Source organism: Canis lupus, chromosome 13 (genome assembly GCF_011100685.1).
Source record: "Canis lupus familiaris isolate Mischka breed German Shepherd chromosome 13, alternate assembly UU_Cfam_GSD_1.0, whole genome shotgun sequence".
NCBI classification, from domain to species: domain Eukaryota; kingdom Metazoa; phylum Chordata; class Mammalia; order Carnivora; family Canidae; genus Canis; species Canis lupus.
Window position 1 is genome coordinate 22,369,155 of NC_049234.1, and position 17,657 is coordinate 22,386,811.

Here is a 17,657-nt window from a genome sequence, read left to right on the forward strand (position 1 = left end):
AGGACAATTCCTTGAGTAGCTGGTATTGGAGGAGGTCAGAGGACCACTCAGGAAAAAGGACCAGACTTTCTCCCCAGACCTGGGCACATCTTAGCCATTCAGAATGGAAATACAACCAGTAGTACATGCAGGGCACTGTGTGGTTTGCTTTGATTCTTCCCATGGATCCTTTGGCTAGGAGCTCCTTTCCCCATATCTTGCCTCCTTATATTATTTTTAAGATGTCGAAGTCCCCCTTCTAGCATGAAACACATAGTACTGGTTGAAAGTTGACATGGTATGAACTTGTGTCTAACTTAATAGAAGTATAAATGGATCTCTGTCTTTGTTTGCATCTATATCTATGTCATCCATCTACATGTATGTATACAGGTATGTGTATATACCTGGCTTAGTATATGCGCTTATATTTCCTAGCACTTCCCACCAAATGAGCCTAGAAGCAATGACACCCCGGTAGCAATGAGCACACCTAGTACTCAGATCTTGGTTTCTAATACCATTCTCCCATAGAAGGAACCAGAGCTCCTTGGAGCAAAGGCAAGTTCTAGGGTTAAGGAGGGGAATATGCAAGATGAACCTGCAGTGTCTAATATTGCCAGAAATTAAAGAAGTACTCAAAAAGTAAAGTGAGGGAGTATGTCAAAGGGACACAGGAACCAACTGAATGAACTCTCAGTAGAAAAAGCTGAAACAATTTGAGCAGCAGAATAGATAATATAGTATTGGATTTGTACCCAGAGTACAAAGTAAATATTCTTAACTCTATACCAATATAAATAAATAAGTAAATAAATAAACAAACAACTAAATAAATGGGGAGAACAGACAAACCTCCTGAATAGAATAATCCCAAATAATTTATGTAGATACTCCCCATTCAAGGATGTGGAGTGTAATTCCCTACCCCTTAAGTGTGAGCCATGCACAGTGACTTTCTTTTAATGAGCCCAGTGAAGATGGTCAATGTCAACATCAACAGTGATAAGTCATGTTGATAGAAGGTACCTTTGATATGACAAGGTGGGAATGGCACTTTCCCTCTGTGATCTTCCCCCCAACTCCCAGTCTAATCATGAGAAAAACATCAGATGAATCCAAATTGAGGGACAGTCTACTGTCAGGGTTGTCATGGTCTAGAGGAACCTAAAGGGACACAAAAACTAAATGCGATGTGATATTCTCATGGGAATCCATAAATTATTTGGAATTCTTCTGTTCAGGAGGTTGTCTGTTCTCCCCATTTATTTATTTATGCAATAATTTACTTATATCAGTATAGACTTAGGAATATTTATTTTGTGCTTCAGGTAACTAATCTGATACTATACATTAGGTAAAAACTACAGAAATGTAAATAACGTGGGGCACCTGGGTGGCTCAGTGGTTGAGTGTCTGCCTTTGGCTCAGGTCGTGACGCCAGGGTCCTGGGATAGAGTCCTGCATCAGGCTCCTCACAGGGAGCCTGCTTCTCCCTCTGCCTGTGTCTCTGCCTCTCTCCCTGTCTGTCTCATGAACAAATAAATAAATAAAATCTTTTTTAAAAATGTGAATAATGTATGGGCTTTACTCAATTATAATGTATCGATATTAGTTCATAAGTCATGACAAGTGTTCCATATTGATGTTAGCGATGTGAGACACTAGGAGTGGGGAATATAAAAGCTCTGTAATATAGTCACAACTTTTATGTAAGTCTAAAATTTACAGAACATAAAATCATATTAAATTAAAAGTTTATTTTGAAGCACCCGCATCTCTGCCCCTGCCCCTGGCTACTTCTTTTTCCTGACCCTATGTTCTCTATTTCCAGACCCAACATACTGGTCTGCACCTTATGTCCTGATTGTGCAAGAAATTGCAGTGGCACAAACAGGCAGCCTTGACATCTCTCTGAATTCAATGTGGTAGATCTTGCTTGTTGACATGAAGAGTTGAATACCATTTCTGGTTTTCTGGCACCCTTCTTTCTTGGCTTATCTAGTTTCTGGGGGCTTATCTGAGGCATTTTTATTGCCTGTAATGTGTCTGAGAAATAGTTTGTTTGCAGCCTGAGGAGTCTTATGCATTGGTCTTTTGCCACTGGAGGCGTCATACTCTGCACTGCTGGGACAGAGACACATTGCCCTCTGTGTGAGGATGACAGCATCTTCCAGGGGCTGTCATATGTAATTCTGATGGGGCTTATGTCTTCCTGAAGGCAATGTGGGTAGCCTTCTTCTGCTTTCTTCTGCTTCTTCATCATCTATCGCCTTGGATGTGATAAAATCTTTGTCTCATCTTCTGGACCATCATTCCCATCTCCTTTCCCTCTAATCTTTACTTTCAACATTTGTAAGGATTGGTTATATGACTATATGGGGTGCCTAGAGGAGAAGAACTTAAAACATTTAGAATAAGAAACTGGTAACAAGGTGTTTTGTCCGGGGAAGAGCCTCTTGAATGGTCCTTCATAGGTAAAAGAGGTTACTTAGAATTCCAGGACCAGTCCCTAGGGTAGCTCTGTGCAGATTAGCAGAAGGCGCCCTCTCTAGGCAGCAGCTAGCTGCCTCTCTAGCTGTAGCCCTGCAGGCAAAAGCTGATAGGGAAGTTAGGTCTGGATTTGAGGTCCCAAACATCCCCTCAGCCAGGCAGCCTTGTGCAGTAGACAATGTACACAACTATTCATTGTGACCCTGAAATGTACTGTAGGTAGTAACCCAGTGGGAGGAAGAGCATTCAAGATAATCATTTCTTATGTGAGTACCTGGAGACATGGTGCAAATTGTCTCAGGAGTCCTCTGGAAGAAATGAGTTAAGATCCTTACCAAGTGGCATGCTGGACATGCTGGACTTGGCTCCTATTGATTCATGAGATTCAGTTATTAATTTTTCAGGAATTTTATGAATTTGATTAAACCTAGTGGCTATTAAAAATTAAAGCATATAAACTCACAATTAAATTATATTGATACAAATGTAGCAAAAACTCAAAATTCATCACTTCCTAATTATTTGCTACGTTCTCCTATCATCTATGCTCTTGAGGTTACTCACATCTATTGTATCTGTATGGTGGGGATACTGCATGCTGGTGTGCTACTGCTCATCTTTCCAAGACTTCATGTTCAGTGACATCGTGTCAATAGTTTGAAATTGACCATGGTGGGAGTATTTGTACCCTGGAAATCAACAAATGCTACAAATCAGCTCCCACACGCCCAGGGAGGGGAAAAGCAGGGGATATGAACTGGGACTCACAAAGGTAGGGGTGGGCCTGCATGAAGAGAACCACTTGGGACTCCCAGAGCTCCCGAGAGGAATGAGGAGGGGGCTGGAGCTCCCACGGTTGGTGAGAGGACTCCCTTTGCTCCTCAGCGGGGATCATCAGCTTCTGCTTTGGTTCACTTGGGTAAGTGCTCCAAGGTCTGTTACCCACTGTGTCCAGGTGACTCGGGCTGGGTAAGCTGTGTTAGGGAGCCCAATGAGGGACTGGAAAAGAATTTCATGGGGGAAACACATGTACCCATGGGACCTACAGGTGGGGTTCAGACTCCTCTATTCAAACATCTGGGGAGGAGCTGTGGCTCAGGAGAAGGGGGATAGGGCTGCTCAGGGGGAGAGTGACAAGGTAGTGTAGCTCTCCCCTCTCTCTTCCTTCTAACTTTGTCTTCTCTTTCTCCCCTGGACCCCCTCCACAGACTGGCCCTGCCCTCTGAGCACTCGGGGAAGAGGGTGCTTGGGCAATGGTGATGTGGGAGCTGTGCAGAGCTGGGGTGTGCGGAGAGGAAAAGGAGGAAATCCCTGGTCTACCATGGGGTGGGACATTCCTGGGACAGGCCAGACCAGGGTTCTCCTGAGGCAGTCCCCAGTCAAGCCCCCAGAAACGGATCCTTTGCTTGTGAGCAGAGAGCAACACTCAGCAGCCATGGAAAGAGGTACCTGGTGCCTTGGCCAGTAAAGTTTTGGGGAAAGCCCTCGGGCCCTGAGCTGGTGTGGCTAAGGGCTCAGGCATTAGCGTTGGAAGAGCCTAGGTTTGAGTTCTAGCATTTCCTGTGTTGAGACCTTGATCAAATAAATGCCTTTGCCTCTCCGTCTTGCTCAGCCTGTTTCCTCGCCTATGAAATAAACTTCCTGCTCCTCACCGTGTGGCTGGTGGCCTTCAACAATCTCAAACAGTGGCTGTTGTTAATAGATCCCCTTTCATCCTGTCGGTTTGTTTTTCTATGCTTATTGTGAGCTCAGGTCCCAAAAACTGGTTGTCTTGTTTCTGTTTTTAAAAGCAAAGACCAGCTTTGGCAACAAATAAGTAAACATGAGTATGATCTGTCACTGAGCTTGGCTCTAGAAAACCTTTTTCTGTGTGAGAGCTCATAATGACAACCCTGACTGTTAGATAAACCTGTGTGTGGAGGACACAGGTGTTAACATCTCAATGCGTCAGTCACCATTTCGTAGCCACTAGAAAGACACTCCATGACATATACCTTTATACCGAGAGTGTGGCCTCTTTGCTGTGTGTTGATTACACCACCAAGTCAATTGTCAAGGCCCAAATCTGATCATATTTCTCACTCACTTGAACATCTCCAGTGGGCCACCCCCCCCCCCCCCACTGCCACCGCGCATTGCCCAAAGGACTGAGCCCACGCTTGGCAGGCAAAACCAGCACTAATGTGATCCAAACATACTTTTCAACGGCTTCATGGCCTGCCTCCCCAGCCCTCTCCCTCTCTTCACCGCATCCATGCCCAGGAGAATGGATTTCACCACTTCCTGAACACATCCTGCTCCCTTGTGCTTCTGAGCCTTTGCTTTTGGCCTTCTTACTTACTTTATTTCTCCGGAGAACGTTCATACATTCTTCAAAACCCAGCACAAATGCATCTCGATGAAGCATTCCTCAGTTCCTTCAGGCAGAGTTGTGTGTTCTTTTTGCTCATGAACAAAGAGCTGTGAGAGAGCTGTGCCTGCATGAATTTACTTAGAGCATTCTGTCGAATATGGAGGCATGGGTCTACATTATTGGCCTAGGAATGAACTCTTCAGTTTCCTCAACTGATAAATGGGAGTAATATTAACCTCATAGGTCTGTTGAGAGGACTAAACATGAAACTGTGCTACTGAGCAGTGCTAGGCACAAATAATCACTTGATGAATGATAAACGTGATGACTGGATCAAAGGGTCCATGTTCTGTGACAGACCCCTTATGTCTAGTAACACATGGCTATGAGACAAACATCTTGAACAGAGATCCTATTGGTGTGGAACCAATCCATTTGAGGGTCAGACTATTGACCTTGATCTTGTTGGCACTGTGCCCAGGCTAACTGTATTTGAAGATCAGATGTAAGAATCAAGTGGGTGAAACATCTAAGGCAGCAAGAAGACTTGTTTGTACCAGGTTAACAGATCAGTGACTTTTACCCCTACTCACATTTCACATGGACACCTCAGTTGTTTCCTTGCTGCTAGCCTTCATTGCTGTCGTTGGTGATTATTAACAAAAGTTATTATTTACATTTCCCACATATATTTGAATTTCACAAGTCATAAACTTTCCAGGACAAGAGCCCAAACTAATCGACCCAGTCTTTGGGAAAGCAGCTGATGGGGGGCATCTCCCACTTGAATTACCATTGAGGATTTGAAATTGAACACATGGAAGGGAAAAAAATTTATTGAAGATTTTATTTATTTATTTATTTTGGAGAGAGAGAGAGAGAGCATGTGCGTGCACGCACACACACACACACACAAGTGGAGTGCGAGTGGAGAGAAGGGGCAGAGGGAGAGAGAAGCAGACTTCCCTGCTGAGCAGGGAGCCCGACATGGGGCTTGGTCCCAGGACCCCAAGATCATGACTTGAGCTCAAGGCAGACCCTTAACCGACTGAGCCACCCAGACCCCCCCACAGAAGGAAAATTGATCAACTGATTAATTTTGTCTTCCCTGTACCTTAACCATTCAGTCTCTACCCACTCTGTGCGATACCTATTCTTCTGAATGTTTTATTACAAGTGCAGTTTCTTTCATCAACAGCTAATCTCATTTGTGTTCAGAAAGCATTCAGTTTGCCATGCTAGAGGCAAGCAGAGAGGCTGCTCAGGGACCTGCTAAGCCAGCATTCAGGGTGATCTGCCCAAGCGTTTTGAGGCTGCTGCCCTTCTAAACAGCTTGGCCTGGCCACAGCATTCAGGCTGCCAAGAAAGGAAGCCAGGATTCTTCAATACTTTTTGTGCTGGGGTCACATTTGCAAATCTGGGTTGAAATGGACTCTTGACAAAGGTGGCTTCTCCATGTGCTTCCACCATGCTGGCTTGGTTCAGTGCAAGAGGGCCACCAGCAGTTTCTGGAAGTCCCCAGAGGTGTCTGAGCGAACCATGTCCGAGAGGGACTTCTGATACTTCTCTTGGAACTTTGCTTTTATCCCTTGAAGGTCCACCTGGAGGAGAAATGACAATAGCAACAAAGACAAGAACATTTATAGTAAGTTCACAATGAATGCAGGCAGGTACGGCTCTGAATACATTATATTCATTTGTTCATTTATGCCTCAAAACAACCTTTTGCAATATGGGCTATTACTATTCTTATTTTATGAATGGGAAAGGGGAAGTGGAGTCCAGCTCCCCAAAGGTTGCAGAGGTGAATCTATCTATCTATCTATCTATCTATCTATCTATCTATCTATCATCTATTTATCTATCTATCATTTATCTATCATCTATCTATCTACCTATCTCCCAGTATAAATTTATTTATGGATACCAAAACTGGAATTTCAGGTGATTTTTCTGATTTTTTTTTTTTTTACCATCATCTAAAAACAAATCATTCTTAGGTAGCAAGCCTGTACACAAAAAGAGGCTGCCTGCAGGCCAGAACCTTGGTATAGGGTTAAGAAAATTATCAACACAGAGATTTGAAATGAAGCTCTTTTTTTCCCCCTCTTGTACCCGGATCAGCAAGGCTATTAGTGCCAATCAACAAAATTTAAATCAAGGGGCAACTCGGGTGGCTCAGCGGTTTAGCGCCGCCTTCGGTCCACCTGGAGTCCTGGGATCAAGTCCCATGTTGGGCTCCCTGCATGGAGCCTGCTTCTCCCTCTGCCTGTGTCTCTGCCTCTCTCTCTCTCTCTGTGTATCTCATGAATAAATAAATAAAATCTTTTAAAAAATTCAAATCAATTACAATTTGTAGGACTTATTTTGAATGTAATTCATTGATAACCTGGAAGACCCAGGCACTGGAGATGGGCAGAGGACGCAGACGAAAAACAAATAAAAAGATTGTTCTGCTCTGAACACTCCTAGGACCTAGTAAGGGAGACAATACCTGCACCAGAAAAGATGTAAGTACAGAGAGAACACAGTGTGTCTCATAAAAGAAGCACAGAGCTCTCTTTAACAAGTTGTGTTCTTAATTTTTAAAAATTTAGACTCTGTTGCGCATTCTAGACAGATCCACAGACCATCACCCAGGTTTCTGATACTTTTTCCTCCTGCCTTTATTGGAGGGATGAACTAAGAGAGAAAGAAGATGAGAACCCCAAAGATACAGATGCAATGAAATGCCGGGACACCTGCACCCCGATGTTTCTAGCAGCAATGTCCACAATAGCTAAACTGTGGAAGGAGCCTCGGTGTCCACCGACAGATGAATGGATAAAGAAGATGTGGTCTATGTATACAATGGAATATTCCTCAGCCATTAGAAACGACAAATACCCACCATTTGCTTCGACGTGGATGGAACTGGAGGGTATTATGCTGAGTGAAGTAAGTCAATCGGAGAAGGACAAACACTATATGGTCTCATTCATTTGGGGAATATAAAAAATAGTGAAAGGGAATAAAAGGGAAAGGAGAAAAAATGAGTGGGAAATAGAGAGGGAGACAGAACATGAAAGACTCCTAACTTTGGGAAACGAACTAGGGGTGGTGGAAGGGGAGATGGGCGGGGGGTGGAGGTGACTGGGTGACAGGCACTGAGGGGGGCACTTGATGGGATGAGCACTGGGTGTTATTCTATATGTTGGCAAATTGAACTCCAATAAAAAATAAATTTATTTAAAAAATAAATAAAAAGAAGATAAGAGCAGAAGGCAGGAGAATGAAGGATTGTGCAAAATGGACGCTGAGCGGGGGGAGACTTGAGCAGGATGGTGTGTGTTCCCCGCACCCCCTGGCTCCACTACTTAGCTGGGGGAGGGGCAGGATGGTGGGGGGCAGTAAGGGGAGCAGGGACAGGGCACACTGGGGCTCCCTTCTAGTACCAAGTGGTTTTAGGGGATTAGGGGATCCAGCCAATACATCTCACTGAGCCTGAAGCATTCTGAGTGAATGGTCCACATGTGGAGATGACCCAGGACATGTGGCCAATCCTAAGATGGGACAGCGCATCTTGGAATGTACACTCCATGGCTCACGTTGGAGTGAACACAGAGCCCTGGTGAACCCTCCAGAGTGATCCAATCCCCTGGGGTCTTTCAGAATTCCCCGTCCTGCTCCATCTTGCTCCTGCTTCCTTGAGCCTCAGGATCTCCTGAGACTTTGGTGGGGGTGTGGGGGTGGTGAGTTACTAAGGCACAGAGAGACAGAGACTGCAGAGATCTGGGGAGACAGGGGAGGACAAAGAGAGAACTCAGGAGAGTGGCAGAGAGACTGTGGAAGGGAAGGAGGTGGGAGCAAGAGAAATGGGCTGGAAGGGAGAAGAAAACTGAATAGTGGAGGAGGAGGAGAAATTCCAAGAATAGGCATAAAAACGAAAGAATGACGTTGTTGCTAAATTATATTTTAAAGCAGTGTCAGATGTTAAATATTATTTGTCGAAGGCCTTGGGACAGGACTGGGGTTGGGATTGTCCCCTTCGATTAACAATTTTTTGAAGGGAAGATGTCTGTGATCTTTCAAGTGCTTCATTCTGCAAGTCTTCTCCTACTATGGATGAAATGCCACTTCCCCTAAATCTTGTCCCTCCTTCTCTCTGGGGCCCCTTGTTCCAAAGAATCTGCCCTGAATCTTGACAGGTGCTCCCAAGCTTTGGGCTACTCAGCTCCCTCTTTCTTATACTTGGGCATCCCAAAGAAGGGTGACATTGCTGCTCCCAACAGGGCAAAAGTGCATTAGAGGGCAAAAAGAACCTTAATCTTTTTATGTGAAAGTACATATATAAATATACACACACATGTATATATAGAACATAGCAGAATAAAGGAGGACACGTGATGGAATGAGCATGGGGTGTTCTATGCAACTGATGAATCACTAAACTATCTCTGAAATGAAATAATGCACTGTATGTTAATTAATTGAATTTAAATTTTAAAAAGAACCTAACAGAATATATATATTTACAGGACACAATATATACATACAGAACATAATGGAATATGCATATAGGGAGCATAAACAGACATAATAGTGTATCTGTGGTGGTAATGTTTTGGGGGGAATGGTGATTAGGGAAAAAACTGGGTCCCAAGAGGCCCCTTAGCAGGATGATTGGTAATTAAAAAAAAAAAAAAAGGTTCAGAAATATTGTCCTGTACTGATACGCGTCTTGTGCAAAACTGGGCTTCCGTGGTGTGTTCAACTGCAGGCCCAGCCGGGGAGCTAGGCAGTCACTGGCTCATCGTCCCCTGCTGGGTGGCCTCATCAGCTGTCAACCTTCCAGTGTCTCTGCTCTGTCCTCCTTAAAATGGGGCCGAGCGTGGTGGCACTACCCAGAAAGGCCCGGCCAGGTCCCCTATGTGCAGGCCAGAAGAGAAGCAACTATCATTCCTGTATTTTTATAAGAAGAAACAGGTTGCAGCATGGCACAGTGTCTTCCACAAAGTCTGAGAAGGCAAGGGCTGTCTCTCTGTCTTACTTTTCCTGTAAATGGGAGCTTAAGAAAAACTATTTGTGGATGACATCAGCAGTGGCCAAAGGAGAAGGGGCAGCCGGCGGCCGTCTTACCTCGGCCCTGGTCACGATGATGTGAATTAGCGTCTCCTCATCGGTGCCCGTGCCCTTCATGGACTTGTACAGACGGTCGGCGAAATAGCCCTCCTGGTCCCGGGCACACCTCACTGGGCGGACAGGGGACAAAAGGAGGTGAGGCTCGAACCGGTCGTGGCCCGGGGAGGCCCTCCGATGGGGCCGAGCTGGCCCGGGGTGTCCCCTTGCCACCCTTGAGCTGACTCAGGCATGAGATAGAGCTTTGCAGGGTGCAGATTCACCCTCTGATGGGATCTAGAAGGTTCCCTTGGGTCAGGGCACCTGGGCTCTTCAACCAAGGACTGTCTAAACCCCTTCAGCGTACCCCCTGCTGGTCCCTGGAGACCCATGGGGGGAGGAGGAAGGCTGTGGCCTCCCTCAGGCTTTCCCTTGCCAACTTCGTGATTCTTAGGGGCCAAAGCAACATGTCTTGTCTAAATGAACTCTCTGATGCTGGCTTTGGGGGTTCAGGGGGGGACCCACAGATTGGCAGGCCACTCTGCCAGAATAAAGCTTCAGAATCTTGAAGACTCACTCTGCTGGACTGCGGCCTGCTTTCCTGCGCTTAACAACCTTTCCTTCCTTTGTTTTTCCTCACTGGCTTTGCTCTGTGAGTCTCATCTCGGAACCTTTTCCAAGTGCTCCACATTCTCTTTTAGCTCTGGATCTGGGATGCGGCGCGATGGAATGTTCGATGGTGTCCTCGGACCACCTTCCTATGCTCCTGCTAGGGTCCTCTCCTTGCTTTGATCTAATCCACAAACTAGTGAGGCATAGCTTGGACTCGCCAGTCAGGCCAGAGAGTGCGTCTCTACTCCTGGGGAATAATCATCTTTCCTCTCCCCGCCTCCCAAGGCTGGGGCACGATATGCCCATGGTGACAAATGCTTTGGGGGGAATGAACCATTTACTCTTTAGGTGTTGACATTTACCTAGGACACTTAACGTTTTTGATGCTGTGTGATTCATAACGAGTAATACGCTCAGTGTAAGTGTGGAACGTGCACCTTTCATACGTCCTGTGATGGGAAATTTTGTTTTCTAGGCAATTGCCTACACGATTGATTCTTACTTATGAGCATTGGGGAGGAACAGGGTTAGGGAAGCACTGTCTAGGCTGGGGAGGAGGGGGTCTGTTTCTTTCTTTTATAGGCCGTGTGGAATCCGCCAAAGTCTCCGTGGAAAAGAAAAGCCCAGGCCCAGGTGTCAGATCTCTTTATCCCAAGAACAATCCAAAAGCTGTTGGATATATATATATTACAAATTGACATTGGAAGAAAGGTGAAATTTTTCCCTTTAGTAAGTAGTCTTAATTGTATTTAATCCGATACATTTCATTTTTCTCCTCTATAGGTAGGATGTAGAGCCATAGGCTGTGAAATGTCAAAAAATTTTGGTGGTGGTTGTGGGGAGAACCTGTCAATTTGGGGAATAGCATACTTGAGACTCAGTTAAGAACTCCCCTCAGTGCAGGACTTGTTGATGTGGAAATGATTGTCTGCCTCATGTCAGCCTTCAGAGGTGTCTTCTCCCCTGACATTCCTTCTTTTTGATATTCTAGAAGAGAATCCTCAACTTTTCTATTGTGTACAATCCATGCCTGGTGAATAACATCTGTTGTAGCGGCAGCAGGAATCCCTCAAGAGTTTGGGTGAGGGTAGCCAGGGGCAATGTGGGGATGAAGCTGTGGCACGTGGAAGGCAGGGGAGCCAGCCACTGTGAGGAGAAGACCATCCCTTGGGGGAGCTTGTGAAAGTGTGGCTTCCGGGCTCCATTCTTGGAGATCCTAATAGGTAACCTGGAATGGGGCCCGAAACTGCATTTTCACGTGCCTCTGCATGGATGATTCTGATGCATGTGGTGGGGGGAGCTCGCTGGAGGAGTGCTGCCCCACAGGCCGCAACAGGTGGAGTCATTTGGTCTCAAATTTAGCTATAAACGGGCATCTTTATGAGTCAGGTATGAGTAGGGGTGGGAGGGTCTAGAAAATACAGCTGAAGTCATGCTCTATGATTTGTGTGGTTTATACTGGAGGTTATTCTAATCACTTTTAAGTTTGCTACCACTGGGGTACACCGAAGTCCTGCATTTCATGGTCCTCGTCTCCAGGGGTGTGACTCTTTCTTGCCCTGTGCCCTCTTCCCTCCGGTGGTTTTTATCTTTATCATAACCGAATCTGTTGATTTGTGTGTATCTACCATGGACTTTAAGCTTCTTAAGAGCAGGAACTGGACCTTTTTACCTCTGATCCCCACACCTAGCACGATCCCCAGCCTGGGTAGGGCCAACTAAATGTTAGAGAATTGAACAGGCTTTATTACTATTAATAATATTAATAGTGGTTTATTGCCATTAATGATTAATAGTAATGAAGATTAATATAATCCTGTGACTGCATTCTGGTATTTTCCTGATTCTCTGTGAGGCAAGCACAGAAAGGATTCGGAACCTCTGAGTCAGGCTGTTAGTGGTTCTCTCCATCTACTTAAGAGATTCCTCTTTTGAGCCCTAAGGACAGTCATCCATGTGTGTTCAGTGTGGGTCAGGAGTGACACTAAGAATGTTTAGGCCTCTGTACATCACAGTAGAGGTCCTGCTAATTTGAATGCAAAATGAGTATGGATGAAAAAAATCAATTGCTGACATTGTTCAAAAAAATTTTTTAGCACCCTCCCCAACACACACACACACACACACACACACACACACAATTTGGCGGATTGAGCACATTTTTTAACTTCCAGGACTGTTTTTTCAGTTCTTTCTCTTCTGGGGAATCTGTCTTTCCATTTCTTGTGCTATTTGGGTTGGTGCCCTCAACTCCTTGCCATACAAGCGTGGACAATGGACAATGCCTTCATTCCAGGGCTTGTGGAAAGGAAGGAGGAGCCTGCCAGATACAGCACCATGCCCATCTTTCTGCTATTTCCTGCCTACGGGCAACCCCTGGAGAGAAGGTCGTGGTGTTTGCTTGGCACAGGGAAGATCTGGTCTCCCTCCGCACTCTTTCTAAAGAGACCTCATTCATTCTAAATGTTGAATGGAACCAAATGGAAAAGAACACATGTGCAAAAACTTGTTTGTGGATTGGAAACCTGGCTGAACCACATATTACTCTTTGAGACCAGACAATGGTCCCAGGATATTGGAGATACTCTTGAGGACCTACCATCTTAAAGGGACTGTCCCGGATGCCGTGGTGCATTTCCCCAGATGCCCTCTTCAGGACCGAGACTACCCATTCCAACTCTTGCCTACTGGCTGCCCACAGCTGAGTCCTTTCCCAGGAATGGCCCTCCAAGGAGTTGCAAATGCTCCTGGGACACAGCTGGTGTCCACTGGGTTGCTTGGTGTGGGGCACAAGGACCTGGTTCCATTGCCTCCCTGCTCAAGAGCTCTGTGAAAGACCAGCAAAGCTCCCACTATAGTGGCATCATGCTCACTCTCTCCCTTACCCAATGCTGCTTATTTGTGTTATTCCCAAACTATTCCCTAAAATCTTCGCACACGCAAACCTCTGATTCCAAGTCTGGTTGCAGGGAGCCTGACCTAAGGGACTCTCCCAGGTTTACTTTACCGAGAGTTAAGTAGGCCTTCTGCAGGTCTCCTGATGTTTCTGCTTCAATGGCCTCCTCGATGTCTTTATCGATGAGCTGGAGAGACAACCAAAGGCCGGCCGTTATTCCAGGTTCTGCTTTTGACTTTGGTACTCTTGAGGTCAGTTCTCTACAAAAAGAACTCTTCCAGGTTTGGTCATGCGGCTTTAAGGAACGAACCTATCCTGCCCCGTGCCTTACATGGCCAGGGATGGTTGCCTCTCATGGCTGATGACTTTTAACCTCTAAGGGGTCAGACAAGACCCCAGTGAGGACCAATCCCTTGGCCTTTTTGCTTATCTGTAAAATTGGGAGTGGAAGAAACAATGAATCTACACCGTAACAATAATTCATTACATCTATATAATAGTTTAGTTTCCAGTGTGTTTTTAAAATTCTTTTCACTTCCAACTTTCTAGGAGGCTGTGGTTGTAATCATCTTACCTGTACTTTTCTCATCCCCCGTGTCCTGGGACTGGGGACTCAGCACCTCCCCACAGTTTGCGTGAAATAAGAAGTAGAGGGTGTGAAGTTCATGATAAGGACCTGGTCTTATGCTCCTGATAGAATGGGGCTGCATGGACTGGAAGCCAGAGGGCTGACTACGTCAAAATGCCACTTTCCTTTGCTCGGGGGCGATTCCAAATGATCCTATATTCACCACCAGCTCACATATGACTCTGCACAGCATTACACGTTAGGTTTCTTTCCAAATATTTACAGAAGCTAAAGTTCAGAGTGGATGGTGACTGTTTAATGCCAGTCCCGCCTAGGCCAAATGCAGGGCAGGCAAATTAAGAAAAAGGATTGCTCTTTGTGGGGTTTGGGGAAATGCAGCTAAGCATTAGGAATACTAATACTTAATACTAAGCTTCTTTCTTAGAATTATTTTTTGAGGGTATGACACAATTGTTGTTCTATAAATAATTGGCCTTTGGGGACATACCAGTGGAGTGTTTGTAGTTTATTCTGAAAACATAAGTGAACAAAATATTCTTTGCAAAATGCAAGCACAATAGCTAGGGGTGGGGGGTGGGTTGAGATTTAATGAGGCTCTGTTGCTTGATTTCCTTGTCATGGTTTGACATCTAGGGGTCTTGGGTGGGTAATGGACCTAGACGATGACGGGGATTGGTGGGGGACGTTCAGTCCTGTCCCTTCCTTAGCTGTTCTCAGCTTCTCTTGGGTTTGATGTGGGAGCTGGTGTTTTGAAAGGGACTGGTCTCACTTTCCCACGAACAGGGTTCTTGTTCTGTAGACTGAGATTGCATTTCAAGAGGACATCTTGTTCACACAGGTCTGCGCTTACTAAAAAAATAATCCTCCCGTTAAACCGCTTTCTGTTTCTATTGTTAATGCTGGGCCAGAATAGTGCATTACATTCTCTGCAGAATCTCAGTGTGCAACAGATCAAAGCAGAAAAGCAGCTGTTCTGGGAGGTGGGAGAAGGGTTCTCTACCCCAGCCCTAGGCAGTATGGCCAGGCTTCTGCTTGCTTACTTGCTTTTTTTTTGGATTTTATTTATTTATTCATGAGAGACAGAGAGATATAGGCAGAGGGAGAAGCAGGCTCCCTGCAGGGAGCCCAATGCGGAACTTGATCCCCGGACCCCTGGATCATGACCTGAGCCAAAGGCAGATGCTCAACCACTGAGTCACCCAGGCGTCCCAGGCTCCTGCTTTCTATGAGTCTTTCCATCACACAACTTCAGGGGGCACTGTTCACATTGCCTCCTCTTCTCTACCTATCTCCTGCCCACACCCCCCTCCTGGTAGCTACTGAGGCACCTTAATGGAACAGGAATGGAAAACAATGGACTGGCCCAAGCTATCGTGAATCCCCTTTGCAAATGGCAAGCTTTTCACTTAAGTTACTGGAACACTTAATACTCAGGGGGCTCTTTAGACAGATCAGGTTTTCTGATCTTAGTACAAAAAACATTGCCGGGGTAGATTCCAGACAAGCCTCAAAGGCCTCTAGTTACCAGGTAGCACTGCCTGTAGGGAGATTATGAGAAGAATAGGGGAGACATTTCTCTCTTTTAAAACCGATTCACCCAAAGTGACAGCATTCCAACAGCAGAACCTAATGCCCTCTGGCTTTGGCCTCAGTGGTTACAGGGCTAAAGGCTCTGGAACAGGCCTAGGAACACCTAAAGTTAAGGGGAGCAATGGTGACAGGTGTACGCCCAGCCTGTGGGTATGCCTACCTACAATTTATATTGAGCTCCGTGTAGGGAACTTCCTTGAACTTTAGAGCTATGCAAGCCTTTTGTGTTTGGTCAACTTTGGACTGTTGATATTCTTGTGTAGTGTAGCAGAGCTGGGAAAGCTCTCTTGCTTGGCGAGGATTTCTGAGAGCGTCAGTAGTGAAGGCTCGGGCTTGGAGGGCAAATAAAGGGCAAACCCCTATGTTTTCATGCCAAAAATAAAAATTCAGCTCTGTGCCAGGACAACCTATGCCACATAATATACTCCTGTGATCTCATGCTAGCAGTTTATTGTTTTTAGTCAGAGACCCATGTGAAAACTCATAAGTTTTCATAAAACAGGGTCTAAAGATCAGGGTAAGCTCACAAAAATCAGTGATAAAGATCAAGACGAATGATGTTCTGGGAAAGTTTTTGGAATGATGAATAGGTAGTATTTTAGAGCTAGTTTCATGTAAAGAATCATTAAATCAACAAATCATCTTACTGTCTGTTTGAGCTTTATTTGATACTGTTGGTTCACGTAGGGAGACAACGGGCAGTCCTAGTGTTTAATGAGCACCTACTGTATCCCAGGTACTAAGCACTTTACTTCTACGAACTCATTAATTAATTACTAACCCCATGAAGTAGGTACCATTATTTTCCCTCTCCCTTGAGGAGACTGAGGTGCAGAATCTTTAATAACTTGCCCAACGTCAAATGGCTAGAAGTCTAGAGCAGACCTTTTAAATTTTAACCTGCACCAGAATCACCTGGAAGATTCATTGAAAGCACATTGTAGGGCCCAAATTCCAGAGAATCTGATTCAGTAGGTTGAAGGTGGGAGCTGAGAATTCTCTCTCTCTCCTCTAAATAAGAGAATTCTCATTTTTAACGTTTTCAAGTGATACTGATGCTGCTGTTGTGGGATTAATTTTGAGAACAATTGACCTGGAGAGTATCCTTGCAGGCAGTCAGTAGTTCATGTACACACACACACACACACACACACACATATACACACTCACATGTATGTGTGTTACCATAGTAATCACCAATGGCAGCCATCCCCAGAAACTCCATCTACAGCCCCAGCCATGTGGGAAGAGGGTGTCTAGGTCATGGAGAAGTCTTCCAGCCCAGAGTCTACACAGTTCCAGGAGCAGAGGCCAAGGGAGTGCAGGGTCAGCTGGCTTTGATCATGACTCTGGGCACGATTTGAAAGCAGAGGGCCCTCAAGGCTTATATACAGTAATGATAAAATTCCTAAGCTTTATTGTCTTTTCATCTGCTGGCAACACATAGGAAACACTATTTTGAGTGAGGAGCAGCCAGCTCCAGGCGAGGTAGAGGCTGGGGCTGGGGAATCTTGCAGTGCTCATCCACTCTCTGCTACCGGCTTGCTGTGTGGTCCTGATAAGTTACAGATGGCGCCTTACTCATAACAGACTCGCCTTGTCCAGCACCAGTAGGTAACAATGGTTGCTCGGCCTACACACAGTATTGTTGGGAAATTGAAACGAGATACAGGGCATGGAAGTGCTTCGAATAGTTAAAAGCACTCTGCAAATATAAAATGGGAGACAACAAATCTGATACACTACAAAAGGCTTGCAATTCAAGACTGATTTCCAGGGAAGGACTCACCACTAAGTAAGTGCTTTGGGATAACGGACTCATCTTCTTGGCTTAAAATTATCATTAGATTAAAAAAACAATTGTATAAAAGCAGCTTATACATCTTTTCAGGAGTTTATCTGAGGCGTATGACATCTGTCGTGGGAGGGGTAGGCACTTCGTCAGCCCAACTGTAAACTGGAATAATAGTAGGAGAGAACATTTGTGTGCTTATCACATGCCAGGTGCTTTTCTGAAGCTTTTACATTTCTCTTACTCAGCTCCTGAA

The 17,657-nt window shown here is 45.3% G+C and overlaps 1 protein-coding gene and 1 long non-coding RNA gene across 2 annotated transcripts in view; one reads left to right on the forward strand and one right to left on the reverse strand.

Moving 5' to 3' along the window:
• LOC119864281 overlaps positions 1 to 17,657 on the forward strand; it is a 119,751-nt gene that overhangs the window by 52,749 nt on the left and 49,345 nt on the right. The window lies entirely within an intron of this gene.
• The window catches only part of ANXA13 (annexin A13), a 50,109-nt gene continuing 38,114 nt past the window's right edge, over positions 5,663 to 17,657 (reverse strand). Inside the window, 3 exon segments of the mRNA NM_001003255.1 lie at positions 5,663 to 6,426; positions 9,944 to 10,056; positions 13,542 to 13,617. Coding sequence (NP_001003255.1) covers positions 6,307 to 6,426; positions 9,944 to 10,056; positions 13,542 to 13,617 — 309 coding nt within the window. The 3' untranslated portion in view covers positions 5,663 to 6,306.